The 12,931-nt window shown below is 36.5% G+C and overlaps 1 protein-coding gene across 2 annotated transcripts in view; it reads right to left on the bottom strand.

The window, feature by feature from the left end:
* LOC150103903 (LIM/homeobox protein Lhx3-like) overlaps positions 1-12,931 on the bottom strand; it is a 138,952-nt gene that overhangs the window by 56,979 nt on the left and 69,042 nt on the right. The window contains exon 1 of one of the 2 annotated variants that reach the window (XM_090396638.1): positions 6,417-6,740. The exons of the other annotated variant lie outside the window; for it this stretch is intronic. Within the exon in view, the coding sequence (XP_090252764.1) occupies positions 6,417-6,549 (133 nt within the window). The 5' untranslated portion in view covers positions 6,550-6,740. Of the gene's footprint in view, positions 1-6,416; positions 6,741-12,931 lie in introns of those variants that run through there. 2 annotated transcript variants of the gene reach the window in all.

Raw genomic sequence — 12,931 nt, 5'->3', positions numbered from 1 at the left:
GCAGTCGTTTAACACCCATCTCTTCATACCGTTCCATAACAGCCGCAGCTTTGTGGCAAGAAGCATTGTCGTCTTGATAGTACACGGGGCCGTTCCATAAAAATTCCACAGTTTAGGCAGCACCTGATTATCCAGAATATCAAAGAACGCGGCTGCATTCGTGGAACCGACCAGTGGTCCCACTCCAAACTTTACTGTGGTACAACACACTGTGGTAACAAGCGTTCACCGGGCTGCCTCCACACTCTGCCATCAGGTTGGAAACAAATGAACCTTGATTCATCGCTCCAGAGTACCATTTTCCACTGGTCAATTGACCAGTTTACATGCTCTTTGCACCAAGCCAAACAAGCTGCCTTGTTCGTTGTTGTGATGTTCGGCTTGTGTACCGCTGTTCTTCCGTGAAAACCCAGTAAATGGAGTTTACTTGGTACAGTATTAGTGCTCATCATGGTGTTACTGGCTCTCTGGAAATCATCATGGATATTCTGTGCCGATTGTAGCTGGTTTCTGCGTGCCATCCGTTTTAAACCCCCCCCCCCCATCCCGGTCAGTCATTTTCGGCAGCCCGCCCTGGGTATTTTCCTGCACTACTACTGATGCTAGAACGTCTCCATTTTGTTGATCACATCGCCAACCCTTGATTTTGGATGCTCTAGTTGAGCGATAATGACACATTGTCGCTCAACTAGAGCATGCCATCAATGTGACAGCCGACGATGATACCGCTCTCGAAATCACTGAATTCACGTCGTGTTGCTATACCACCTGTATTCAACTGCTACAATGATATACTGTTCCCCACTATCTGTACACCAGATTTTATGTTATTAACAAATCTGGAATGTTCCATAACTTCAGATAAGTACCAAGATTAATTTATATTGCATTTTTTTTAAATACTTAATAAATATACATTTATATTTCATGTGTGCTACGTATCCTTTAACATTTTCTAAATTTATAAATTTAGAGTTTATTTTCACATATTTATTTCTTATTCTTCTTATAAAGGATTATTTTAATATTAGAACAACTACACACACACACACACACACACACATATATATATATATATATATATATATATATATATATATATATATATATATATTATATTATTAAATAATACTAAATTCTCGTCCTTAAAAGGACTGGCTTAAAGGGGTGAAACAATAATGCTTTTCATCTTCCCCGTTATCTGTAGAGGACAGTGTAGGGATAAGGTGTTATTGAGCTATAAAGCTCTGATCGTGGCAGGAGGGTAACAGCAATAGCCGAGGTTCAGTTAGAACTTCATTGGCTATAGCATTGCCATCCATTACCCTCCAAGGGTATTAATCACCGCATCTCAAGGTCAACCCAAAGACCAGATTTTCTAAACTCTCCTCCTTATATAGTCCTTATAAGGACTGGCTTAAAGGGGCGAAGCAAGAATGCTTTTCATCTTCCCCGTTATCTGTATCTGTAGAGGACAGAATATCTGAGCTGTTAAAGCTCTAATCATGGCAGGAGGGTAATAGCAATAGCCGAGCCTCAGTTAGAACTTCATTGGCTACAGCATTGTCATCCATTACCCTCCAAAAACTCTCGTAAGTTTAAAATAATATATATATTATTCTATTATATAAAAAATAATGGTGTATTGGAATATTTTAAGTAATTTTTGGATTTCAGAAAATTTTGGCACTGTTTTCAAAAATTTTATTACATATTATTTATTATTTATTACATATTATATCTTGTAAAGTATATTACATATAGTTCACCAGAAATTATTTTTTTATTATCTTCTATATTTTACCTAATCATAAATAAAACGGTAAAAATTTAACCATCATTATGTAACCATTATATATTAAGGTTTGTTTGGTAATCATTTTTGTTGCTACAAATATATAATAAATATTCACTTATAGTGTCGAAAACATAAATAAAATAAAAATATAAATTAAGTGGTAATTAAATGTGAACAATAAATTATATTTCAGAAGCGAAAAATTAAATCAAATTATTTCATTTGAATCACTTTAGGTTCACGCACTTTCATTATAAGATATTTGGCTTTTGACGACCACAAATTCAGATAAAAATGATATTTTCTTTATTATCTATCCCCAAAATAGTCTAAGAAGTGATTTATTTATGCATAAAAAGTAATAATATTTACATCAATTAATTGTTATTTAACTGTACCTATAATGAGACGTGAGTTTAAAGAGTTTAAGATGCGTGGTTGCAATTCTCATAATTAACGTAAATAATTAGTTGTCGGCATTAACAAGCTCGTTAAAATTGATTACGCTGCTATTTGTACTCATAAATATTGCAGTTGAATGAAATCGGCTCAAAGTAAAAAAAAAAAAAAAAAAGTTCCTCTCAGAGGAGAAAAAAAAAAGTATGCGCGTGTGTGTGTGTGTGTCCGAGTTCTGAGAATTATCCGATGAAGAGAACGACATGAAATCTCCTGGGGCTTATTATTATAACTATTTTCGATATACATACAATTAAATATATTCTATTCTATTATATATATTAAAAACCAAGCTTGCTGGCCTGGTAGGCCTAGCGGTTAGTGTATCCGCTCTCCAACCAACAGACCACGAGTTAAAATCCCACCGCGGGCATGGATGTTTGTAATTGTCTTGAGGTTCTGGTGTAAGACCACTGACCAGATTCATGGTTCATGAAGCAATTTCAGTCATGTTTTCACATAACATTATGCGATTTCCGTATCTCTTAGGGACTGGAATATTTTTATGGTGACTTAATCCGTTTCAGAATAAAGTGGTTATTATTATTTTTTTCCCCTCGAAGACTGGGAAAAGGGGGTTTCTTTCGTTAGGCAGACGAAACAGGTCGATTAAAAGGCGCATTTGATAAAGTCAGTATACTAGCCTTTTGACCTTAATTCTCTCGATTTGAATTCTATATAAACCAAATAATTCGATTCGCCTTCCATCTCAACGAACATGATTCTATTCGTAACAATATCTATTGAGAAGACATATTACGTATTTGGTATATTACGCACACTGGCCACTAAATTAGAAACTTTTGCGACTACCAATACTGATCCTCTTCTGCACATAGTTCGGTAAGATGTGGGCCGGGAACAGTCTTCATTAAATGCTTCGGTCAATTGCTGCACGCAGGAAGTTCTGTTTGTCCATACAAGCATTCTAAAACGACGGCATCTCATTCCTGACACTCTTACGACCACAGTCACGCCTCTTAACCAAGCAAGTTGGGTATTTTTCCCAAAACGCGTAAGAAACCAGTCATCTATGCCGTTTTCAAAATCGGCATAGATGACGGAAAGATCCTTTGCTTTTCCCATTGTTCTCAACACTATTGACTTTTACTGACCAACAGTCTTAAATAGTTGCTAGAACATGTGGTAACGCACGTGACCAAGTATTTCATATACGTTGCGTAAATGACGTTTACGTACAGCTGCATAAATGTGTCTAATTCAGAGACAGGTATGTGTATAATGTCTTCCCTATGCGATCTATTTGTATCCAACTTTTGTAGAATCTGAAAAATTCTGGAAATCGAAGAACTTCCCCTTAGATCGCAGGAGTGATATCAGTTGATATCAGTTGTGTTCAACTTTTGTAATAAATCACCCAGAATCATTGTTGGAATGATCTGCAAAGTTGGTTAAACGTATGTTTACATTACAAAAATTTCATTGATGTTGGAACTACAGTTTTCTTCTCATATATCAGCGCGTACTCGAAAACATCCTCCCGACATTTGACATTTCGGTAGGAGCAATCTTGGTTTGAACCCCGTCTACGACTAGAAAATAAGTCATAAGGTCTTTTTGTTTGCGGATGGACATTTTGAAAGAAAGTTTATTCTTTCGAAAAACAGCCAAATTAGCCAGAGAACACACGCCGGTCAATTAATAGACAAAAGAAGTGTCAGAGTCACAATTCAGATTAAACCTAATCGATCTCATGTATTAAAAATGTATATTAATAAATAAAGCTAAGTTTTGTGGTATTAATTTGCGTAACGTATTTGTAATTATAATTATTTGGAGGTAACATCAGTGCAGCTGAGACCATTAAGCGAATGTATTTTGTGTCGTGTCCTTAGTTGATGGATGTGTACGTGTGCGTGGGAAGAAACTGATATCTTCGTGACAGGATTTACAAACTCTGAAATGGTAAAATATTCCTTGAGTTCAAACCACCCAACTTCAGTTATAACTAGCATTATGGCCGAAGCAACTAAGACTATGAGGCCACTATTCATGTCTGGTCACCGTGTATGTTCTTCTGACCTGTTTGACGTACAAGTGAGCCGGTACGTGGAACCAGTGGAATCTCCGTTGAAGCCCTTTAATTCACCTTCGGATGAAAAGCCCTGACAAAGGTTGAACGCAACCTAAACGGGATTCGAACTCAGTTCTTTCTAATGGACATTGCCTTTTGACATCGTCCAAGCGACTGCGCATTTGAACCCACTCCTTCCATTCGAAGAGCACGTGCAGGGCCACGGAAGAGCCTTGGCTAATAATAAAGGAGTGTTCGGCACTTTTGTAATTGTGGACTTTAATACGAAGTTCAGTTAATAACCTTACCGAGACCAATAACTCAAGAAACTCTATTCCTATTATTTTACGTACATGACGAGATCCAATTATCGTCGAAATCTTACAGTAAGTGGTAATATTATTTTTTCTTAAAGCAGCTCATGCACATAATCTGCTTCCAGGGTGACTATCACACTGTTTAACATGGAAGTGTGAAAGTTTGAACGTCATTTAATTACATTTATAAACTTGACGATCTTTCTTATGTGATGAAGAACATACAATTACAAGGTGCAAATGTAACTCATGACTGAGGTCTTTGTAGTCATGAAACGAGTATCGAAATATAAGAAAAAAAAGCAAAACGTAGTGACAAATCACTACGTTTGCGAGAACTGAATTATTTTCAACTAAAAGTAATTGTGTTAATCAGAATCTTAAATAAGGTTGATAAAATACATCCGTAAGATACAGCCAGACTCGATCTTTCTGGTTGGAACGATTCAGTTCGACTTTTGTTCAAGGAAGTAAGGAACTTGTCATAAGCCTTTTCTTCTACTTCTTCTTGAGAAGCTAGTCACCTTAGTGTTAATCTTTTGAGGAAGGGTTACCTTCCCACATCTCAGTCCAGAGACATAAGACACGAACGACTGATGGTCTGCTAACTTTACTTAATCAGGCATCTTCAACATTTCGGCTATAATTTATCGTCACTGATTTTGAACTGAATAGAGAGTTGTTGCCAAAAGTATTTATTCCCAAATTCCAAAGCCAACAATTTTGAAAAAAAAAAAAAAAAAAAAGTTTTTCATTTTATTATAAAGATTTTGTATGACGTAAAGGATTTCTTTGAAAGACTCGTTTCAAGCTCTTAGATTGGGAAGCTACGGATAATTAACGAAAAAAAAAACGGCATTTACATTCAATTAACACGCGGTTTCGGAACAAATCACCAAGGAAACAGGGTGGAGAGTTTGAATGTCTGAAATTTAACATAAAGAACGGGACTCCTCTGAATCAATACTTATCTGCATCGGATCAAACTTGTCTCTGCTTGGTTCTCCAGTAACCAAGGGAAAGTGTTGATCCGGTCAAGAACTGAAAACTACAATGAAATAGACTCGGGTTGTTAGTATCCTGTATTCGTATGCCATGCACTATTTAATTACGTACTTTAAAATATTGACGTGATAAAAATCTGACTTGGCTTTTTAAACAAACCAGCTGCTTATAAAATCGAAATTTTCATCAGTAGTCAACCGTTTCTTTAGAAATGGTTGACTACTGATGTCGACTCTATTCAAAAGAGAATAAGCTACTTGTTAGCTAGTAACTTTTCTGTTCGTTGCTGCATCTCTGAGTCCCTTCTAACTCTCTGGCAACCAGCTACAAGTCTGACTTTAAATTGCCGAACTAACTTTTTTTCTGTCTTCATTAATTTCCAGCTGTCATCTTTATTTGCTAAAATGTCCTAAATTAATACTGAATAAAAATGTTTATTGAATATTAATATATGTTTCTTCTTTCTTCTCAACCTGCAACTCGGCGACAGTCAATCAAGAAAGAAAGACGGCTAAATATACTATCCAACATCTTTTCGTGATTGCAATAAAGCAACTAAGAGGTCGCTGTATGATCATTGTCAATATTAATGGTAAGGATGAAAATTTTATTAAGATACTCATCACACAAATGTGCTTTCGGACTAGTTCATTACCATAATAAAATACTTTTTTAGATAACACGTTGCTACGGTGAAATCCCATTGTGCTTGTAGTTTAAACATAGTCTAAACTACAAGTACAGCCAAGGAACAGCAAGTGGAGAATATGAGCGGATGCAGTAAAAGGCTAAAAAAAGGACTTACGGTATAGAAGCGACGAACAATACGCAGCAGGGGGATCTTTGGTTCCTGTAGCTAGAGCACCAACAGGTGGAGACTGACGGGAATCTAGCCGTTGAGTAGGGGAGGTCACGGCGCATCCAGCCGTCATTACCATTGAGGTCGGGTCTCCGGGGCGACTGCCGTAGCATGTGTCGGATACTATTTACCCATGTGCGATTTCAGTCACATTCGGGAGATCTCCCGAAAACGTCCGGGGTGTTGATGACCTCGACGGTGACCTGCAAGCCTCGAATCCGACCTCGTATTTACAGGACACTGTCCACTCTCCCTCGCTCGGCTCACGACCATCACTAAGTAACACCGACTGACGCTAACTTCGCGGTTCACGCTGCTTGTGACGTAAGCGCACTCCTCCCTTGATTCTTTCCACCGTGCCGTTCGTCTTGTGACGGGGCGGAGTCAGAGGCTGGTGCCGAACCCAGCTAGTTGCCCAATGGGATGACTCATGGGTTACGGCCAATGACAAGCCGAGGTTGAACTGTGGCATGAAGAGGTGTGAAACAGCCGGGAAAAAAGAGGTGTCACCACGACACATGATCCCACTTCGACAGTAGGGAATAAGAAGATGACCTCTCCCCCCCGTACTTCACTCATACACACTCTATTCGGAAGTCCTCCGAGAGTTCACTTTTTTTTTTCTTATTTAGATTACAATTCCACAGGTGTTTAAAGACTGCGTTCTGAAGGTTCTCTCCATCTTAAAACGTCCAATCCCCTTGAGATATTTCTCTCAATGAATAATAATTCAAATATATTTAACTGTAGATGGAACGTATGTTAAAATAGCTGTCAGAATTGCTTAATTTGTTTAGATACGAAAAAAAATCAAGTGAGAAGAAAAAATAATCACTGAATATTAATTTTGACCAACTCCTAAGTTTAAATTATTTAAATATTAAACACATCATGAGCTAAACAAAAATTGATGCCAGTTTTGGCAATATAATTTCTACAATGTGTACTCTAATGTGGCGCCGTCGACATAGTGTCGCCATATTGTACCCATGTGGCTGTGAAACAGATATACAATGTCGTTCACCTCTTACCTACTGTAGCATGGCATTCTTTTCAGAACTGACACTGCTTTGTTGGGGCTAGTAACAATTACTTCACACATTGGACACAGAATTGCTGCGTTGTTTTTAACCTATTATTATTGCTTATTTCAAGAACTCATTTGTTTCGCCCTACAAGAATTTCTTTATGCAGTATTAAAATTCAGATAATCTAATTTGTTCTTCATAAAAATTCCACGTTTCCACTAAGGAAAATAAAATTATGACCATAAACAAAAATTACCATTAATGCAAATTACAAACACTAGATGGCAGTAATAAATAATTTAATATTCATCTAGTAGAAGATAAGTTTTTTTTTTTTTTTTTTAATGTTCGTAGCTTATACTTTTCGATATTCATATTAAATTTTCGCCTTTGACATTTTAAATAATTATCAAGCATGGTTAAGTAGATAATTATGCTAAAACGAATCGATAATTCTTTGACAAAATTATGACTCAACCTCAACTCTCATTGTATATAATAGATCACGCTTCAATGGGAAAAAAAAAATACGGAGGCATATTTATTCGGGAAGTGAGGAGGACGTCGAATGGGAAAATAAATATACCGAACAACAAGCACTTACTGGATTGCTTTGTTCTGTGACAATAGACCACTCACACCTAGGTTACGTGAGGTGTGTTTGTACTGGCCTGTCGTGACCTAGGTCGTGTGTCACAAAGCCCGTTTTGGTGGTCCGCAAATGACTTCTCAGTGTTTATCGACAAACAATTCGGTCACCACTTCCTAATTTCCTTGCCATATCTTACATTTCGGAAATATGCGGTTTAAGGACTACTAACCTTTGACTCGATACGTCAAACACGTGCCCTATTCGTTTAAATAAGTTCCCTAAATTAACACGGCCTCCTCCCCTCGTGACCAGGGCAGGCAGAAGTCACGTGTATCTAGACCCGCGCGTGACCAGTGTCGTACAGGTTGTAGTAGGCGTTCATTAGCCTGAAAGACCTCTTGTGGAATAATAATATGCGCACTTCCCCCCTTCTTTCAATCCCTCAGCACCCGCATTGTTTACTAAGATCACGTGTGTTTTTGAAACAGCTTCTGTACTGTACAATAGATACAGCAATTCATAGAGATACGGTGTGTTAGTAGCACAAAAATGTCATTATTAAACATGGACTGGGGCTTGTGTGATTATCAACAGGATGTAGTTTTTCCCTGTGGGGTTGGGTTTTATGTGCCGTTTCACTGGCAAGTAGAGGTACCTAATCATTGGCTCTGTAATCTTTTATATTATTAATTGTATTACTGAAAATGTTAATGTTAGCCACACAAAACTTCAGACTTACAAAAAATCAGCCTCACTAAGTTAATGGAGAAACTTTTGTTTATACTGAGATAAACTAGAAATGAAATAAATGTACAGTAATCTGTTAACTATAATATAGTAATAAAAACAGAAAAAAAATAGAACAGAGAGATGAAAAAAAAATTCATCTCTCTGTTTTTTTTTTTTGTTGTTGTTGTTTTTTGTTTCAAGAGTTAAATTAAAATCTAGAAATACAGTTTTATTTTTTGAATAGTATAGGACTATTTCAATTTTAAAAAATATAAGAAATTGGTAGAGAATCTTTTTTTTTAATTTTTTTTTTTTTATAGAACTTTAAATTTGATGTCAGATGGAAATAGCTAACAATATATGACACATGAACACAAACACAAATTCTGTCTCTTTTAGTTACGTATTTTTTAAATCTATTTGTAATTGAAACAGATGGCAACTTGTGAATTGTTGCAGACTATATACTTTCAGGCCCGCTCGGTTAGCCTAGTGGCTATGCGCTTCGCAACCATATGCCTGGGGAAGGAGTGTCCTAGGTTCGATTCCCGTCGACGACGTGAGGAGCTTAAAGATCAGCCAGAGCCAAGTTAGCCAGTCTTAGGCGTGGACAGCAGGGTTTTTCCATCAGTTTTATCGGGGGGTTTTCATCCCGCAAGCAGGCAAACCGCCCCCGTGAACACACAGGGTGCAGTCATAGGATATAGTACGCAAGGAAGGCAACGGGAGACCACCTTGCTCATAATCATTTCCCTAGTATGGTAGCATATAGCTACCCCCACCAGCCGTATGACTGAGGGAATAGAATAGAATATACCTTCAGCCGGATCTTTCTTTCAAAAATTATGATGCTAATAACATCCCCTTTTTTCCCCAAGAAGGATTGTTGTATATACTTAAAATATTACAGTGTAATTGATCAATCAGTCATTTCTTTTACCGTGGAATAACTGTTAGATAATAAAGTATTATAATAAAATACTCGAGAATAAAATGTATAAACTGTATTGTTGTAACATCCCCATGTGCCTCATGATAAATGTTCCGTCTTTTTTTTTTTTTTTTTTAGGACTGACTTTGAACTTTGCACTCATTCTTGTAATATTTAAATGATCATCGAATGAAGATTTGGGAGTTGATTAACATGATGAAGAGTTCGTTTATTAAACAACGTCTTGACTAAATCGTGAGAAAAGCGTTAATGAGATTATAGTTGAAAATGTTACGCGATGAGAACCTCCGTAGCGCAATTAGAAGAACGACGGTAGGTTGCACCCTTTGGTTGGAAAAGGCCTATTCTCGTCGTGACAAGAGGAATCTTTATATGTTTTTTTTTTCAATTGAAGGATTGTTAGCCGTTCTCATACGAAGGAAGCAAATCCCCCCACCTCTTCGGTAATTCGGATTTTTCATCCCGCATACAGACAAATCGGCCTTGAGAACACACGCAATTTACACACAAAAAAAAAGTATTGCTGGTGTTGGCAGGCAGTGGCGTTGTGTGTAGATGATGAAGGTAGTAGCATTTCTGTGTCACGTGATCATACTAATCATTTAAAGTGAGCAACAAAAACTTTTGTAAATAAAGAATGCACAGTCTATGTGCTATAGTAAGAGCAGAAAGTGTATACTTAGGCTTCGGTTGTACTCGTTCAGCAAAATCACTGTTGGTGTCAAAGAAACATTGCAGAATATACGCTTCTATTGACACGATGAAAACTTCACCGGCATTTGATACTATACTGTTGATACTATATTATACTATATTTGATACTATACTATACTATACTGTTGTACTCACTTGTATCATTTTGAGAGAAATTAAAGCAACTTAATTGATCAGAAAAATCCAGACATGGAACTTTATCAAACCATTTCCAATCCTCTAATAAGTAGGACAATAGAGGTCTTACGATTAACAACAATCACGATGGGCTAACTCTAAATTTCATCTAAATCCGTCCAGGCAGAGCAACAGTCATATGTGGACAGACAGGTGGTTAAATACATCAATAATGCATTGATGTGAAACGCATCTAATAAAAACTCCTAAACCGGCAATGAATTTGTCCATGAAGACCTAGCCGGAAATAATTATCTAATATAAACATAAAAAATTGGTTTTGAATGGCTATTCGGTTATCTTTGAGGACCGTAACCTCAGAATATACATGCCACCCCTTCTCTCCCCTCCCCCAGAAATGGAGCACTTTTTTATTTATTTATTTATTTTTATTTATTTTTTTTAAAGCTGATTATTAAGTCCAGGAGGTGGTTTATTCGCAAATACTAAATGCAGGGGAAGAGGCACCGATCCACACGATACTTAATCCCTCCCACCGCTAAAACAAACGAGGGGAAGCCTAAGAGATGTCCACAATGATTGCAGTTTGCAACAACTTTGACCGTAACATCTACTGCTACGACCTTCTCTCTGTGGAACACCTGCCTGTCAAATCGCCCGCATCGCCTGACCGATGATGGCAAAGCTATGACCTGAGTGACATCCTCAAACCCGTACCGTGTTTCCAGGAAGATTGATGGGTCTACATATCCCAATGTGGAACGTCTCATCACCACCTGCCCGATGACGTCATGGAGCAAGCTATCTTCCTTGACTGATGTGTGTGTGTGTGTGTATGTGAGCACGTTTCGATGCACATGAAGTGGATTGTTGTCCCATCTCTCTGACACTCCCTCTCTTGATCCTTCTCATTGCCCTTGCCTTATTAAAGAATTAATTCTATGCACATTCGGACACGCGTATGGCCTGCAGTCTTATCCACGCTTGTGTGTACTAATTCACCTAACGACTATGACGTCATTAACGAAATGTCATTATGTATAATGCAAGTCAGAAAATGTTGATTTTTGAACGCCCAGCAAATTAAACATGATGCGAATAGGTGGCAGCACGATCTAACCCAGCGAAATGCGGCTGTGATATATTTGTCTTGTATTTGTAATTATAATAATAATAAAAAAATGATAGTTTCTTGGAGATATTATTCTATACTATTTTTACATACATCTAATTTTATTCTTGAAATTGGTTTATCTCTTTTGAAATAAAAGTGTAACTTATAATTTACGTATAATCTATAAACTAACATTTAAAACAACTGAAAATAATTTATAAACTTCCAAAAACATAACACATTAAAGTGCTTCATATCAAAATGGTGTAATTACTTTATGGCAAGCTATTAGGATAGTTAATATCATAAAATTAAATAACAATATGGAGTAGTTAATAGTTTAATTACAACAATAGAATAGTTAACAAGATAAATAACACTGTATACAAAAGACATATTTCGGTTATTACACCACATTTTTTTAATGTGCCAATGCTGTAGCCAATGAAGTTTTAACTGAAGCTCGGCTATTGCCGTTACCCAGCCATGACTAGAGCCTTTAGCTTAATTAACATCCCATCCACACAGATTTTCTTCATTCAGACGGGATAAAGAGTCAAGGACTCGGTCCATCGCCCAGTTCTTTTAAGAACTTTAAGAACAGTATATTTAAATGAAATTATTTCTGTATATTGTATAACTGAATAATAAAAAATGTGGTGTAATCACCGAAATATATCTTTTGAACCAATTAGCCACAGAAGTCTACGCCTGCAACACTGTATACATAATTAACTAATAATAATAATAATAATAATAATAATAATAATAATAATAATATACGAAATAAGAGAATAATACAATCGAAATCAAATATAAACTAAGCTAAAAACGGTAACAAAAAACTTAGTTATAATAATAAAATAAATAGTAATATAAGAATATAAGACTAGTTAACAGTTCTATTAATAACAAAATAATATTAGGATGACAGTTAAAAAAATCCCACTCAGATAAGCATAGCTGTCCATACTCGATATTAGGATAGATTAGGCTAATATTGTGATAAAGATATATTGTAAAGATTTTGGCATGTAACTTCCCACATCTCTCAGAACTCACCGAAGTATTTCCTCAGACAGCAATCAAGAAGACCCAAGGAGTGTATTCAGCTGTTTGAACAAGACAGCTGTTTGTTATGTTTCTTTAAGTTTATTTTGTTCTGTCGTTATTTTGAAAATTTCTAATTGAAGC

Source organism: Typopeltis vanoorti, chromosome 8 (assembly GCF_054136105.1).
Source record: "Typopeltis vanoorti isolate ZY-2024b chromosome 8, IOZ_Tvanoo_1.0, whole genome shotgun sequence".
NCBI lineage: Eukaryota > Metazoa > Arthropoda > Arachnida > Uropygi > Thelyphonidae > Typopeltis > Typopeltis vanoorti.
This window is presented reverse-complemented; position numbering and strand designations above follow the sequence as displayed.